The following is a 17,354-nucleotide window of genomic DNA, read 5'->3' on the forward strand; positions in this document are numbered from 1 at the left end:
CTCTGAGCGGAATGATTTTTGTTCTGGGTGGCAGTATCAGGGCACTGTGTGCTCACACACATTCAGAGTGGGGCCTTCCTAATTCAACCTGAGCGGGATCTAAAATTAACTGAGCGGACATCAGAAAACTTGTGAGTGCGCGCACATGAGCACGCCTTAGAGGGAACAGTGTATAGGTCTAAACTGTTGAATGCTTTTTGTCTTTTTTGCATTAGTGTGGAATGTTGAGCAGTGAACATTCTAAAATAATACCAGGAAAATGTCTCCAGTGCGTCAATAATCCATTTTAAAACACAGCATTGCCACCGTCTCTTTTTCTGAATTACATAGATATCAGCACTCAGCACAATCAGGGGGGCCTTAATCTTAAATTAATTAGTACAGGATTTAGTATTAGCTTTTGACCTGCTGATTTCACTAGCATGTGCAGCCTACTGCTGTGTGTATGAACTTCAAATTAAAATGCAATTCAAGAGGAAAGCACCTCTTTCTATAATAATTTATAGACGGGCACATGAGAATTTGGCACCAGAGAACATGCACGCATGCCCACAGCCCCAGCGTCTCAGATGCCCTATTGCTTCAGTACATCCTGTTGAATTGATTAACTGAGTGCTAGCAACAGTCTAGAAGATTGTCTTTTACAACTACTGCCAGGGAGAGACAGAATACAGAAAATGCATTTCAATAAGCAAACTCCAAAAGAATTTGGTGCCATAAAAAACCAAGTGAAAAGTGAATAGGATGCTGGCAACATTTGTTCCTTAAGGCTTCTGATGACAGTCTTCCTCCATGCAAATCACAAGACAACCTTGTCCATCTAGATGAATATGATGAATACTGACAATATTAAGCATTTATACAGTGCTTTAGAGTTTTAAGCTCCTCATATCAGTAATCTCAATAAGTTTTATAGCACCTCTTATAATGTAGGTCACTATTATTATTTTCATTTCACACATACAGGGGGCGGGGATGCTGAGGCTGAAAGAACAGCTGTTTGCCTGAGACAGTCTCAAAATCTCATAGAGAGATTTTAATCAGGGACTCCTGGCTGAGAGATCATACTCTCAATCAGTATATTACACCAGCTCTCTAAATGAATTATCCATTCTTAAGTTCGGTTTGCATCTATCTTCCCTTCCTGCTGCTCTAGCATGGAAGAATGGGCTTCAATTTACTAGTCCCTCTAAAAGCAGCAGTAATGTCCAGCAGAATGGCTGTGAGCACCAACCCTGCAGGTGTACAGCTTCCAGAACAACTGAATTAGTTGTCAGTTTCTCTTTGGCTCCTGTGGCTGGAAACCCGAGTACAATATAGATCCCACAGAGCTATATTGGCATGAAACCAATGCACTGCTATCACTACGTCCAATAGTCAAATGGACAATTGCAGTGTGCCAAAGTACTTCTGCCAAGATGCCATATATGCCACCAAATATGAAATGTCTCTAAAGAGCTAGAGAGAGAAAGTATACAGGATCTGCCTTATTCTGAATCCTTACACATGTGTGGGGCTGCATAACTCTATACCCTCATACCTACTGGCTATTCTGGAGGATAATATGGAAACCACTCTCCCTCAGACACATACACATGAAATACATATTTTTGGTTACCTACCACAAAGTCCTTAAAGCAGCCCCTTGGCCATGCTTAATAAGTTTATGATCAGAATCAGTGTCACTATCCAGGAATTCAGTTATAAAGAGGCCAAATATGAAATTGACTATAGTCATGTTTCAGACTCATTTGTGAGTTACTGTGAAATCCTGAACATTATTTATTATAATCATGGGTTGTATCAAAAGTGTTTACTCTGTGAATGAGAGAGTCTCTTCCACAACAGGAACTTTTCTGTTTGAGTCCTATTCACAGAACAAAAACTTTGAATACAATGGCTTGATTCACACAATTGTTTGAAACTAGGTTTAATGTGGGTTACCAACATCAGAGTGACTGTGTGATTCTGAGATGGGAATCGCAGATTACAGTATCTCGGGTCCAAAACCATCTTGGCATGGTATCACACAATCATGCTAATGTTGGTAACCCACATTTAATCTAGATTCAAACTGTGTGAACCAGGCCAATGGGTTTTATTCTGATAATTCTGGATTTGATACAAGGAGCTCTTCCTCCAGGGGATTCAGTCCATTACATTTCTTCTGGATTCAATCAACTTAATCCAAAGCTTTCCTTCCACTGGAGAAAGGAGCCTCATCTGGAGGGACATCTTTGGAGCAGATTTTCCTCTGGAGTCAGGAAACATTAGGATGGAACCCAATATGTATCATTTATTAACTAAATGTACCATGTGAGCTGTGCAAATTAAGTACTGGTGATTTACTTCTAAGTAATCATGATTAAGATAAGGCTATTTCTTGTGGATCCCACTGCACAGTAATTGCAAAATTACTGATGATGAGAACTGCTTGTATGAATTTACTCTAATTTATACTGGAGGAGACTCAAATGGAGTTTTGTCTCCTTGATTTAAGGGGTTCACAATGGGACTGTAGTGGTGGTGGAACATCTGTTTTGTATGCAGAAGGTCCCGGGTTCATTCCTATCATCACCAGGTAGTGCTAGAAGAGACTACTGCCTGAAACCTTGGAGAGCCACTGTCAGTCAGTGTAGACCTGGGCTGCACAACTTCAACCCTCCAGATGTTTTTGGACTACAGCTCCCATAATCCCCGGGCACACTGGGATGGGAGTTGTAGTCCAACACCTGCAAGAGGGCTGAAGTTGTGCAGCCCTGGACAATACTGAGCTCGATAGACGAATGGTTTGACTCGCTATAAGGCAGCTTCCTATGACAAAGTCTAGAAACTTGTGAACTAATTTCATATTTGGAATTCATCACCAGCCTGAGTTTAATTAATTACCTCTTTAGAAACACTTTATTTTATACATCATAATAAGGAGCTCATGACAGAAGGTTTTTCATTATAAAGTTAAGAATTAAACTGTATGTGAGTTATCCCTGAAGACCAAAATACTGAAATGTGAACGCAGAATATAATGCACTATAAGGAGAAAGAACAATTTCAGTTCATTCATTTTCTTGTATTCTCACTCTCTGAGGTAAATTTCCTCTCTAGCTCAAACATTTTATTGCCAATAGAAACCAAATTTATTATTACTCCACAAAATGAGAAAAAGTGAATGCATTCCTAGCATACAAACATCCCTATAATCATAATCTTTATCTCCCCTGGGTATGAGATGGCATGGCACAGGAAGTGGTTAGTGTGGGTGTGAAGGAGCTTTTTGAGTGAATAAGACATTATGTGAAAGGAATCAAGGGTGAGCAAAGGTTGAATAAGGGAAAAGGGCAATTGGAAATGTGATTAGTAGAAAGCATTCCACTGCTGATTTTATACCAATATATTACAAATTAAATGGATTATCTTCTTTCTTTCTTGTCCACCCATCCCTTATCTGACATGGCATTTGCATACATTAAGTTTTTTGAGACTGGAAATACTGTACTATGATTTTCAGAATCCAACAAGTAATGCATACTTTCTTCCTGTGATGTGATGGACAGATTTTCCAGATTGTCATAGCATCACTATTTGCATCATTAAAAGTACCATGTCAAAACATGCTGTTATCACTTACTATGTGGATTCTAGTAGTGTTCACAGATTGCACATTATGGCCACAAAAGATCTCCCTCTTATAGCCATAATTTTTAAAAATAATGGTCCATGTATACAACCAAGCTAATACCAAACCAGTTTTTGATATTATGATGTACAACTGGAGTATACAGTGTATTGATGAACAGCCTCACATACATAAATCAGCTAGTCCTGACTTGCCTATGTTTCAACATGACCAAGAGATGAAGCAAGTAGTATGTCTGCAAGTCTGGAGTGCAGATGGATTGCCTCTCCCTCTTACTAATGTATTCAGCACCTGTGACCAATGAAAAAAGTTTGGCCATCCAGGCCATTGGTGGGGGGCGGGGGGAGGACCAAATTATTCTTTTTCTGGTACATGTGTATAGATCCCAGTATGACATATTTTTTGGCTCAACTGATTTTAATGACATTTTTAAAGTATCTGAAATAAATGCATGAAAGCTAATGGGGGGGAAGAGAATCACAGAGTTAGAAGGAGTTTTGTAGGCCCTCAAGAGTCATAGCATGCTAGAGATGGAAGGGACCTTGGAGGTCTTCTAGTTCAACATCCTGCTCAGTGCAGGAAACTGATACAGCATTCCTGACAGGTGTATATCCTGTCTGTAATCCAACCTTCTGCTCAATGCAAGAAGATTCAGAGATAGAGTACTCCCAACAGATGGCTGTCCAGCCTTTCCTTAAATGGATCTAGAAAAGGAGAGCTCGCCTCATAACTGGCCGCATTATCAGACTGTTCTTACCATTAAGAAGTTTTCCCTAATAAGTGAAAAGCTACCCTCCTGTAATTTAAGTCCATTAGATATAGTCCCACCCTTGGGGGTGGCAGAGAACAAGTGCTTGGTGAAAGGCCTTCAGGGATGCTATCACATCCCCACCACCACATCTTCTCTTCTCCAAGCTAAACACACCCAGATCTTTTAGCCTTTCCTCACAGCTTCCCCTCCCCCAGAACCCTGATCATCTTCAGGGCCCTCTTTGGAACCCATTCCGATTTGTCTACATCCTTTTTAAAGTGAAGCACCCAGAACTGGATACAGTACTTCAGATACAGTCTGACTAATGTGGAATAAAGTGAAACTATCACTTCTCTCATGTTTGCATGCACACAATTTTTCAACAAATAATATTACTTCCTCTTGCTTTCTATTGAATCTATTATTTTTGAATAACTTCTATCCTTCAGTCACTAGTTTGAAAACCTTGGTCATCTGACAAAGTCTCAGTTGTACATATCAAGTCGTATTTACCTTCCTGTAAGGAGGAGAGCTGGTCTTCTGGTAGCAGGCATGAACTGTCCCCTTCACTAGGAAGGGTCCGCTCTGGGTTGCATTTGCATGGGAGACTACATGTGAGCTACATGTATTTTCCCTAAGGGATGAGGCTGCTCTGGGAAAAGCAACTGCATGCTTGCTTCTTGGCATCTCCAAGATAGGGCTGAGAGAGACTCCTGCCTGTAACCTTGGACAAGCCACTGCCAGTCTGTGTAGACAATACTGAGCTAGATGGACCAATGGTTGGTGTAAGGCAATTTCCTATGTTCCTGAGTATACAAGTTCAAGCTTATTTTGTCTATTTCCTACACACTGTTCATTATCGTATAGGCAATGCAAGAAGGATATTATGCTCCAACATCTCTGCTGCTATTTTATTGCAAGTTGAAAGTAAATTTATGTTAGTATCATTGACCAATGAGATTCTTATCGCTTCATAGCTGCAAAAAGCAAAGGGAGAGCAATACATTCGACACAGAAGAAGGGTAATCTATGCCATACTTGTTTTTATAGCTTAAAGAGAAACCCACCCTTCCTTCATTTATCATGTGGTATGGGCATGAAGATGCAAAGCAGTCTGGTAACACAAAACAAAACTTGGGAACAGCACTTCTTAGGAGCATTGCTATGACCTCGGAAAAATGACGCATATACTCTTTTAAACCATATGGAAAAGCATTTCGATTCTGAGCCCTTTGTGATAAGAGAAGGTCTTTGGACAGGATATAACAGAAAAGCAAATGCATACATATTTAGCAGCTCTTCTACCAATCCCTACGTTTCCTAAAACCAATACAGAGATTGGTACTTGAAACACAATTGCATTTCTGATAACCAAATGTCACAAATGTGAATCTACCTTCAAATATCCTCCCATCTTTCTCCTTTTTCAATGTGACATTCTTTCCCTTTGAAAAATGTACTTGGGCATGTGAAAATTTAAAGAAAGTTTGGAGAAAAGGTAATTTGTTTTTTTTTACTGGCAGCAGAGCAAAATGATTACACCAGCTCCCAAAACCTGAACTGACTGGAGCTTCTCAGCAGCTATTCTAGTGGTCTGAGAAAAACACCCCTGACTCATCCGTTTCTATTAAATAAATGCTTCCAATGTCAATTAAATGTATTCAGCAGGATATTAAAACATGCTAGACTGAGACACTGTCTCACATCTCCATCAAACATATCAAACCTCAAAGAAAGGTAAGGCAATCTCCTCACTTGGGCATTTAGATATTCTTTTTAGGAGAACTGCATCATATCTATTTAATGGCCTTCCTTAGGACAAATAAAATCAGAGGTGGAAAGGGGGTCTGTAAACAGGGCAGTCATTGCTGGACTTGATATCCATCAGATGGTGCCTGAAATGCTCCCGATTCTGTGACCTAGCTCTTAAGATGTTAAACAACACAGGCAAGAAAACAGCTCCATTACATTTGCAGGGAGCGTTCTGCGAAATCACAAAGGGCAGACACCAGGAGTGCTGGAGAAACACTCTCCCTGTTTTCCTTTGGAGTGGGTTGGTTTAGGAAATGGTATGGGACAACTTTAAAAGTTGGGATGCATAGACAAACTGAAAAAGGAGCGATCAAAATTTAATTTCTTACATTTTTATCTCATTCTTCCAAGGAACTCAAAGCAACATACATTGCTCTTCCTTGGCACATTTTACTCTCACAACAACCCCATGGAGTAGGTTAAACTGAAAGAGTGACTGGCCGAAGGTCACCCAGTGACCTGCATCACTAAGTAGGGTTCTGAACCTTAGTCTCCCGAGTTCGAGCCCTACACACTAACCATCACACCTAGGGCATTAGAAAAAGGAGGAAGGATGCAACTAATTTCTGAAGTGTGCATGCCTAGAAGTCACTTGAAATCCAAGATGTGTGGAAACTGGTTGTGGTTACTTCTTGGTGAGAGAAAAGGCACCAGGCACTTGTTCAATTATTGAGGAATTCTCAATCATTATTTCACACGTTCCAGGGATCATGTGATCCTGCCTTAAATTAAACCTGGTACCTACACTGACTATAGGTTGAATGTCTCTGACCTCAATATTTTTTTAGCTCTATATTAATTCTGTTGAAATAGAAACCCATTTTTCATCTCACCAAGAGATATCTTCTAATCCCAGATTTCAACTCCCAGGAAAAATATCACTAATCTCATTACAGCTATTCAAACACTGCTTTTTCTGCCTGCACAGACAGCACTGACATCCTTCAGTTTCTAAACCCTGACAAATACTTTTCATGAATGTGCATCTAGACCAGCAATCTTTCACTATGCACTACTATCAGCTACAACATGCAAGGGGGCAAACTAAGGTTGACAACTCTCCAGAATTGGTCTGGAGTCTTCAGGAGCCAGCATCAATCTCCAGGAATGACTATGGAAAGCAATCCTGAGCTGATCCTGTGAAAAGTTTTCACTTAAAACTACTGGAAAACATATGGGGGGGGGCGTGGTATCTCCAGGAATACCTTCAGAGAGTTGGCACCCTTAAAGTGGACAGTTTGCACTACACTCTGTGATGTGTAAAATCCTTTTAGCACTCAATTTCCTATTTTTCCTTTGCAATGGAGCTCTTCAGCGCTCCATTTTTTTCCCCCTTTGCAGCTCATTAAAAAGGTACATACCTTCCCTTGGCTGGTTCAGCAGTAATTCCAGATAAAGTTTTTACGAATGATCATTCTGAATCAGAGTATCAGTTACCCACAGTCTACACAGGGGCTGTATAGATCCCTGTGCTGAACCTTGCTAATCTGGACTGGAAAAGGAAAGGTTGTGCCGTCAAGTCGGTGTCAACTCCTGGCAACCACAGAACCATGTGGTTTTCTTGGCAGAATACAGGAGTGGTTTACCATTGCCTTCTCCTGCGCACTATTATCTGATGGCTTTCAGCACCTTCTTTTATCACTGCTGCCCGGAATAAAGATGGGGGCGGGGACAGCAGCCATAGTGCCTAAGTAGTTGCCAGAGTTACAATGATGCAGGCAAACAACTTCTTTAAAAGGTTTTTAGCCCATTTCTGGTTGCCCACCAACCAATCACTAAGGAAGGGCCATCTGGCAGCACTCTAAACTGTGCACCGAGGTCCTCGTCTCTTTCCTACTTATCATCGCCTTTTCTCTTTTGTTTCAGTGTATTTGTAACCATGCACTGGGACTTTGCTAATTCACCAACTAATTTATTTTAGAAGTTAAACCCAACTACACCATGGTCCATCTCAAGAGTTGTGATCAGCCACATACATACTTTTCAGCACACTGCAGCAAATTGTGGTGGGGGGTTATAAATTGAATGCTGCAGATCTGAAATTAAGAAAACATCTTTACAGTGAATCCTGCAATTCTAGAAGAAAGAAGCATGAAGCATGTATCTAAGTGAAACACAGAAAGATTAGTTTCAGGATAACAGGAGACTGAGATGACATGGAATAAGAGTGCTGCTGCTGCAGACACACCCCAGCCAACTGCTAGAGCAAGCAGCCACACATTACTCAAACCAGTGGCCAAACTTCCATTGAGAACCGTGGATCAGGACTGCACACCAGATCCCAAGTACTAGCAGCATCAGTGGTGGGGAGAGGACTTTCGCATGAATACCAGCAGATGTAGCCCCATTTCTCCAACCTTTCCTTTTGCTTAGTCTCTCGAGCAGAATTTTGGTCTTCCCAAATTCCGATTCACTCTAAGACCATCTTTGGGAGCGTAATCCTATTTCTAATTGCGCCCCGCGCACCGCCCGGTCAACTGTGCCTTCCCTAACAAGAACCCCTCGATGGCATCATCATCCACTTCCATCCTGAGGGCTAAGGCAGTATCCTCGGGAGCAGGCGGGCTGCTCGTCGACTACGACGAGCCAAGGAAAAGGAGAGCCCAAACTTCGGGGCTCCATCCCTCCCAACAAGCAAGCCACCTGCAGAGGCGCAACCACAAGTCTCCTTCCCTCTCACAGAGTGGCGGCGGCGCCACCCACCGCACAACCACCCACGGACCCAGCCCCGGGCAGGCCGCTGCTTCCACACATACATGCTGCTGCCCAGCACTGGCGAGGGCGGGTAACAGCCGTAGGTTTCCCGCTGGGTTTTCACCGCCTTCTGCTGCTGCTGCTGCGGGGGCTCCAGCCCCCCATTGACTCCCCTCCAGCCCCGGCGCGGCCGCTGCGGCTCTTCCGCTGTCCCCTCATCCTCGTCCTCTTGCTGCTGCTGCTGCTGCTGGGGGAAGGTCACTCTCCCCTGCTCCTTGCCTCTCTTGCCCTTGCCGGACATGCTCTGGCGGCGCCTCCGACCTGCCTCGCTTCTGCTCTGCTGGCACAGGCGGCCGCCCTTGGACGGCAAGACTCTGCTGCGCCGCTGGGGCTGCTGGCGGGCAAACGGAGAGGAGGGAAGCCTTGGCCAGCAAAGGGAGCCGAGCAGCGTGAAGGGACAAAGCTCCGCTCTCTCTTTCCCAATCAAATCGAGAGCTTCCCTGCGCCTCTATGGGGACTGGCCAGGGCGGGCCCGGCAGAACGTGCCGGGACGCGATTCGGCGCGTGGCGCTGCTGAAGAGGAAAAAAGGAGTCCCCGGAGCAGCAGAAGGCAGCCGCCGCAGCAATGCCTCCTTCTCCCCTCTCGCCTTTTCATCATCTCGTGCTAGGACAGCCTCATTACTCAGAGGGGGAGGGCGAGAGGGCGAGTCAGCAGCAACCATCGCCAGAGAATTTCACTCCTTTAGCGATGGGGGGGGGGAGGAGGAGGAGGGCGGTGGCAAAGAGGGGGAGTATAGCCTCTCTATCACACACAGGCAGGCACCGGAGCAAAGGAAATGGGAGGCTCTCCCGCGCACACCCAGGCGAGGCGAAGGCGGCGACCTAAGGCGCTGCTAGAAAAGGGTACTCCGGGGTGCAACTTGACTCCTGTAAGTGCCAAGTCCAAAGCAGCTCTGTGCCGTTGCCTTTAATAAGGGCATTTGCTTCTGGCAACGGACCTCCCACACGCGTTACTTTTCTTTTAAAGAGGGCATGCCAGTGCCATTAGCATTTAACGCAATGTATTATAGATCATAATAAAGGCTTCTGGGTGGTTGTTATGGCTAATCCGACTGTGCTCATTAAACAGAAATGCTGAATTCGTTCTCGGGTTAAGGGCTTTTTAATATACCCGACCCATTAGAAGCGCCTGTGATGGGATGATATTTCTATGCACGCCTATGCATGTTGGCCATGCGAGACAGAAAGGGGAAAAGCGCCAGTTTGGGTCTGAATGCACATTCTAACCAGGTTAGGTTTGTTCGTTTATATTTATTTCTTTTCAACATTTTTGCTCCCCAACCCCCACTTTTCTAAAGGACTGCTCAAAGCAACAAACAAGTATATGTGGATGAGAACAACACCACAAACATTATCAAATTGAAATTACACTAAAAGGGCATAAAAATCAAAATATCCAATCCATTTAAAATTCAGACTGCAAACATCAGGATCCCAGGGTTTTGTTTTGTTTTCCACACAACAAAAACATACCTATTAAACAACATTCTTCAATGAAAAATATCGGCCTTGGCTGCTGCCCACTGAAAGGCAGTAGAGCATTCCAGTGTTTCCACACACAAAATTCTATCCCTCATTTTAAATTAAAATCACAGATTTTTCTTTCTTTTAAAGATTTTAAAAACATATATGAAGTCAATTAGGACACAGTCTTCATCTTCCACAAATCTGTTCCACAAAAAGTGCACCGAATCCCAAGAAGGCAATTAGCTCATTACATGGTGTTGTAATACATAATCGTGTGTCTCCCTACATATTTACTGGTTTTACTTTGACAAAATCACAGCCAAAGTCTAGATTTTGAGACTTTGGGAAATGAATGGAGCCAAGCTGAAAATAGTAATAATGCAGAAATTTTCCTCTTATTTGAAAATGAATCTCATTATGCTATATTGTACAGAAAGAGTGAGCAAAAATTATTGTAATTGTCAGAACAAAATATTTATATCTTCCTTTGTGCCCAGTATCATTATAGCTTTTAGTAAAAATGAATTGAATTTAATCCTCAGTACTGCAATCGTACTGTTGGCACTGTAAGATTTACTCTAGGGTAGGGGTGGTCAACCTGAAGCCCTCTAGCTATTTTTGGACTTCAGTTCCCACCATTCCCAGCCCTAAATTGCAGCTAGATATGATGCAAATTGTACTCCGAAAACAGCTGGAGAGGCTTAGGTTGGCCACCTCTGATCTATGCCTCGAATCCCGTTGATTTGGGCCCATAACATTTTGCTGTCTTAAGCAGAGTACCAAATGCACTCAGGCACTGAACAGTGATGTGTTGGCCCCTGTGATGGCATGTACACTCACCCATACCATCTTTCCACCACTCCTGCTGCCCCACTCACGCTTGCTTGCAAGGGTCTGGAAGCCCGCTGGGAATGAGGGCCCTGTGTCCAGAGGAGAGCTGGTCTTGTGGTAGCATAGGAAACAGCCATATACTGAGTCAGACCATTGGTCTATCTAGCTCAGTATTGTCTTCACAGACTGACAGTGGCTTCTCCAAGGTTGCAGGCAGGAATCTCTCTCAGCCCTATCTTGGAGAACCCAGGGAGGGAACTTGAAACCTTCTGCTCTTCCCAGAGTGGTGGCTCCATCCCGAGGGGAATATCTTGCAATGCTCACACATCAAGTCTCCCATTCATATGCAACCAGGGCAGACCCTGCTTAGCTATGGGGACAAGTCATGCTTGTTACCACAAGACCAGCTCTCCTATCCATAGCAAGCATAGCTTGTCCCCTTAGCTAAGCAGAGTCCGGGAGACTAGAAATGTGAACACTGTAAGATATTCCCCTCAGGGGATGGAGCCACTCTGGGAAGAGCAGAAGGTTCCAAGTTTCCTACCTAGCTTCTCCAAGAGAGGGCTGAGAGAGATTCCTGCCTGCAACCTTGGAGAAGCCGCTGCCAGTCTGTGAAGACAATACTGAGCAAGATAGACCAATGGTCTGACTCAGTATATGGCAGCTCCCTGTGTTCCTATGTCTCCACTGGGGCACACATGTGTACCATCATTCCAAGCAGGCGCCTGGCCTGAAGGAAGCAGGACAGTCTTGGGAGCCAGGGCAAGCAGCTAGGGGAGGTGGCTGGCAGCAGCGGCAGCAACAGGAGTGCCGGGCAATCAGAGGGCAGATGACTGCCAGCCGCCTCCCAGGAGCTGGCAGACAGAGGCAGTGTGGATGGCAAATGGGTGGCAGGTGAGTGGCCAGTAGCCGTCAGGAGCAGAAGTGGCCAGCTGGCCTAGGGGAGCGGGGAGGTGAGTGAGGCAGCTCCCAGATGCTGGGCAGCTCATGTTCCTTGAACTCATCTACCCAGTTGTAGCTCTGCCCCTGCATGTATCAGCAATGGTTACAGACATGTAATAAATATATTTGTGACAAACTGGTTCCTTCCTTTAAATGGACAAAGTCTGCTGATTTGATCTTCACCATGCTGCCTCATGGAGGTTGGTCTGAGTGGCACTCCAAGCAAAACAGTGGACCAGACAGTAACTGAGCAAGCCGCTTGCCTTCTGTTGCAACAGCCTTTAGGGCATCCAGCTGAAAGCACCCACTGTTTTCCACAGGCGACTTGCCTTACTAAAACATGTATTATTAAACTTGTATTTTAAGATGTCTTTATGATAGAATTCTTCAATTTTAAAACACATGTCTCTTCAGGAACAGTTAGTGACATCAATAAACTAAACAATGCAAAGAATAAAAGAAATTTATTTCAGAAATAGAAAAACAATACAATTTCTATGGCATATTGGATAGTAATTGTTTATAAATGCAATTTCAAGGCAATGGGTAGTCAAATATTAGAAAAATCAGTAAATAGCAACAGAGGTAATTTGCTTTTACTTCCAGTCAGTAGAGTATGCTGTTTTAAAGCAAGGGTACAATTTTTTCCTAAGAAGTCTTTCTTTCTTTCTTTCTTTCTTTCTTTCTTTCTTTCTTTCTTTCTTTCTTTCTTTCTTTCTTATTTTATCACATTTATATACTGCCTGATATGTGTATCTCTAGGTGGTGTACACAATTTAAAGCACAACAAATATAAAACAGAGTTAAAACAATTAAAACATTTTCACAGAATAAAAACTATTAAAATAATTTCATGGGATAAAAACAATTAAACTGTTTAAAATTAATTTCAGTTAAAAGCCTGAGAAAACAGCTGTGTCTTGAGGGTCTTCTTAACACACAGGATTGTTTCCGAATGTGTCAGTATTTTGGTCAGGGTAAGTATATCCTATGTTTTGTTCTACCACCGGTAATGCATGCCATTTTAACATCAGGAATCAAGATTTAATTTCCTCAACAAGCAAACTTATTTATTTATTTATCTATTTAGCATACTTATATACTGCAGTAAAATAACGTAAATTAAAACAAGAATTAAAACATTAAACAGTAAAACAATTTAAAACAATAACAGATTCTATAAATCTAATTTTGTTTCTCCCTGACTGGAGGGGGTGGAGTCAGCTAGGGCTGTGGGAAGCCCCACATTCCTTTGAGCCACATCCTGTGTCTCAGTTTGAAGCCTACTCTCTACATAAGAGGTGAAGGCACGAGAGCATAGTGAACAGGGATAGCAAACAGGATGTTGGAGTTTTGCGGGAGTTTAGTGGGAGGTGTGCGCAGAAACCTGGAACAAGTCCCTGCAATCACAAGGAGCCCAGTGGAGAAGAGAAGGTAAGTACAAATCCCTTCCTCATATAATTACTGATCTCTCCCTCATATTCTTGAGAAAGGCTGTTTGGATAGTTAAATAGCTGGCCATTACAGCTGAGACCTATCCTTCTAATAAACTATCTCTAAATACTGTAAAAAGCCAAAAAGACCAGTATGAGGATAGAAAGTCAGCAGTGGAGGGGGCATTTCCCAATGTATTGCACAGAGTGCCACATGTATGACTATTTGCCCCATGGGCAGAAGTCATGGGGGTGTGCTTGGTGCAAGGAGCTCCTGGCTCTCAGGGAACAAATTCATTCCCTTGAGACCAAGGTGGTGGATCTGGAGAAGTTCAGAGAGACAGAGAGGCATGCGGACGAGACCTTCAGGGATGTGGTAGAGGCATCCGACTCCAGAGCTGATAGCTCCTCTGCTGTCAGGGACAATGAAGGTCTTGGGAAAGGAGGACATCAGTCTGAGGAAGAGGGAAATGCTCCTTTAGAAGGGAACCCTTCCGTGGAAGATGAGCCCATATCCTCTTGCACAGAGTCTAGACAGGCTGTTAGGCAGTGCTGGGGAGGAGACAGCTGTCGTGGTGCACGTCGGCACCAACGATGTGGGGAAATGTAGTTGGGAGGTCCTGGAAGCCAAATTTAGACTGATAGGTAGCATATTGAAGTCCAGGATCCCCAAGGTAGCATTCTCAGAAATTCTATCTGTTCCACATGCAGGTACAGTGAGACAGGCAGAGCTGAGGAGTTTCAATGCATGGATTCTCCTCCCGTTGGTGCCGGGAGGAGGGGTTTAGATTTGTTAGGCACTGGGATACATTTAGGGGCAAGCAAGGCCTGTACAAAAGGGATGGGCTACACTTGAACCAAGCTGGAACCAGACTGCCGGCACTTAAAATAAAAAAGGTTGTAGAACAGCTTTTAAAATGATGCCAAGGGAATAGCCGACGGGAGCTAGGCAGTATCCGGTTCGGCAAAAGCCATCCTTTAAAGTGTGAGGGTGCAAAGGATTCAGATAAACCAGAGGGGAACAGACCAGAACCGCATAAAGAGCAGACAGAAGGCTGTGCCAGCTGGTCAAAGAGTCAAAAGAAATATAGCATACACCAGGTAAGAGATTCAGTGTATAGATGCTTATATGCCAATGCCAGAAGCGTCCAAGCCAAGTTTGGTGAGCTAGAGTGCTTGGTTGCTAACATAGAAATAGATATAGTGGGCATAAAAGAAACATGGTGGAACAGTGAGAAACAGTGGAACACTGTTCTCCCTGGATATAAACTCTATAGAAAGGACAGGGAGAGGTGCCTTAGAGGTGGAGTAGCACTGTATGTTAAAGAAGGGATAGAATCTAACAAGCTAGAAAACCTAGGTAGACTGGAGTCCTCCACAGAAACCCTGTGGGTGACAATACAAGGCCTGAAAGGAAATGTGCTACTGGGCATGTGCTATCGCCCTCCGGATCAAAACGCTGACAGTGACTGGGAGTTGCAGCAGGAAATCAGGGAGATGTCAAGGAGAGGCAGGGCAGTAATAATGGGTGACTTCAACTACCCACACATAGACTCAATAAATTCACAGTCAGGTAATGACAGAGAGGTCAAATTTCTAAATATGCTGAATGACTGTGCCCTAGAACAGTTGGTCTTGGAACCAACCACAGAGAAGGCTAACTTGGACTTAATCCTGAGTGGCACCCAGGACCTGGTCTGTGATGTCAGTGTCATCGACCCTTTAGGGAGCAATGACCATAGTGCGATCAAATTCAGCATACATGCAGGGAGAGAATCACCAAGGAAGTCTAACACAGACACTTTTAATTTCAGAAGAGGAAACTTCTCCAAATTGAGGAGTATGGTGAAAAGAAAGCTGAAAGGGAAAATCAGGAGAGTCACTTCGCTCCAGAATGCATGGAATTTACTCAAAACCTCAATACTGGAAGCCCAGTTAGATTGTATACCCAAAAGGAGGAAAGGTACCACTAAGTCGAGGAGAATGCCAGCATGGCTAACACGTAATGTCAAGGAAGCCATAAAAGGGAAGAAGACTTCCTTCCAAAATTTGAAGGCCTGTCCAAATGAAGAGAACAGAAAGGAACACAAACTCTGGCAAAAGAAATGCAAGGTGACAATAAGGGAGGCAAAAAGAGAGTTTGAGGAACATTTAGCCAAAAGTATCAAGGGGAATAACAAAAACTTCTTTAAGTACATCAGAAGCAGGAAACCTGCCAGGGAGGCGGTTGGACCATTAGACAATGAGGGAGTGAAAGGGATTATTAAGGAGGATATGGAAGTTGCAGAGAAGCTGAATGAGTTATTTGCGTCCGTCCTCACAGCAGAGGATACTGAGCATATAACTGTTCCTGAACCAGGCTTTTAAAGGATGGAGGCTAAGGAACTGAGTCAGACAGAAGTGACAAGAAATGATGATCTAAACTGTCTGGAAAAACTGAAAACTAACAAATCGCTAGGGCTGGATGGCACCCATCCAAGAGTCCTCAAATGACTCAAATGTGAAATTGCCGACCTCCTTGCTAAAATATATAACTTATCCCTGCAATTGGGCTCTGTACCACAGGACTAGAAAGTAGCAAATGTAACACCGATTTTCAAAAAGGGATCCAGGAGCAATCTGGGAAATTACAGGCCATTTAGCTAAACGTCCGTTCCAGGCAAATTGATGGAAAGCATCCTCAAGGATAAAATTGTAAAGTACATAGAAAATCAGGCCCTGCTGGTAGAGAACCAGCATGGCTTCTGCAAAGGTAAATCTTGCCTCACCAACCTTTTGGAGTACTTTGAGAGTGTCAACGGGTGTGTGGATAAGGGTGATCCAGATGACATAGTATACTTGGACTTCCAAAAAGCTTTCAACAAAGTTCCTCATCAAAGACTCCTGAGAAAACTTAGCAGTCATGGGATAAGGGGGAAAGTACATGTATGGATTGCTAACTGGTTGAAGGACAGGAAACAGAGTGTAGGGATAAATGGAGAGTTTTCACAATGGAAGTAAGAAGTGGGGTCCCCCAGGTATCTGTACTGGGACCGGTGCCTTTACATCCTCTCTAATAAAACGCTTGGTGTCCGTCCGTGGATGGACACCAAGCGTGCGTTCGTGCCTGGCCTGTTTTGGGCATGCGCGCAGCGCATGCCCAGAACAGAGCAAGAGAGGCACAAACGGCAGGACCCGGCAGCCATGTTGGGGCCGGGAGAAGGAGAAGTGGCCGCCGCCCACGCTGGGAGGAGAGTGCGGGCGAGGCGGCGGCGTCGCAGCCGCGGCCACGGCCAGAGGTGGTGGTGGCCGCGGCGGGGCAACTGGCGGCGGGAGTGCGGGTGAGGCGGCGGGGCCAGAAGCGGCCTCCGCAAATAAAGGAGAGAGGCGCCGGGGGAAGAGCCGCCGAGGCCCGGCGCCGCCAGTAAAGCCGGGCGGGGGGGAAACCTTGGGGCCCGATCCCACCATTCCCCCCCCCCAAATTACTAAGGGCCAAATTGGCCCTGAAAAATGCCGCCGCGGACGCCGCCGCCAAACCGCCCTCCCAGCTGCCCGATCCCACCATTTGTACAGTAAAGAGGAGCTCGCTAGCAGAGCTCCTCTTTCTGCAAAGGCTCTTCTCAAACTGGCGCTTTGAGCGGAAAGGACGCCCTTTCCGCTCAAAGCGTCAGTTTGAAAAGAGCCTTTGCAGAGAGAGAAGCTCTGCTAGCGAGCTCCTCTTTCCTGTACAAATGGTGGGATCGGGCAG

The 17,354-nt window shown here is 44.4% G+C and overlaps 1 protein-coding gene across 1 annotated transcript in view; it reads right to left on the bottom strand.

The window, feature by feature from the left end:
- Positions 1–9,566, bottom strand: part of TRPC3 (transient receptor potential cation channel subfamily C member 3) — an 88,009-nt gene extending 78,443 nt beyond the window's left edge. The window contains exon 1 of the mRNA XM_053257302.1: positions 8,957–9,566. Within this exon, the coding sequence (XP_053113277.1) occupies positions 8,957–9,195 (239 nt within the window). The 5' untranslated portion in view covers positions 9,196–9,566. The remainder of the gene's footprint in view (positions 1–8,956) is intronic.
- Positions 9,567–17,354: the final 7,788 nt, after the last annotated feature.

The sequence above is a fragment of the Hemicordylus capensis genome, chromosome 5, assembly GCF_027244095.1.
Source record: "Hemicordylus capensis ecotype Gifberg chromosome 5, rHemCap1.1.pri, whole genome shotgun sequence".
In the NCBI taxonomy this organism is placed as follows: Eukaryota; Metazoa; Chordata; class Lepidosauria; order Squamata; family Cordylidae; genus Hemicordylus; species Hemicordylus capensis.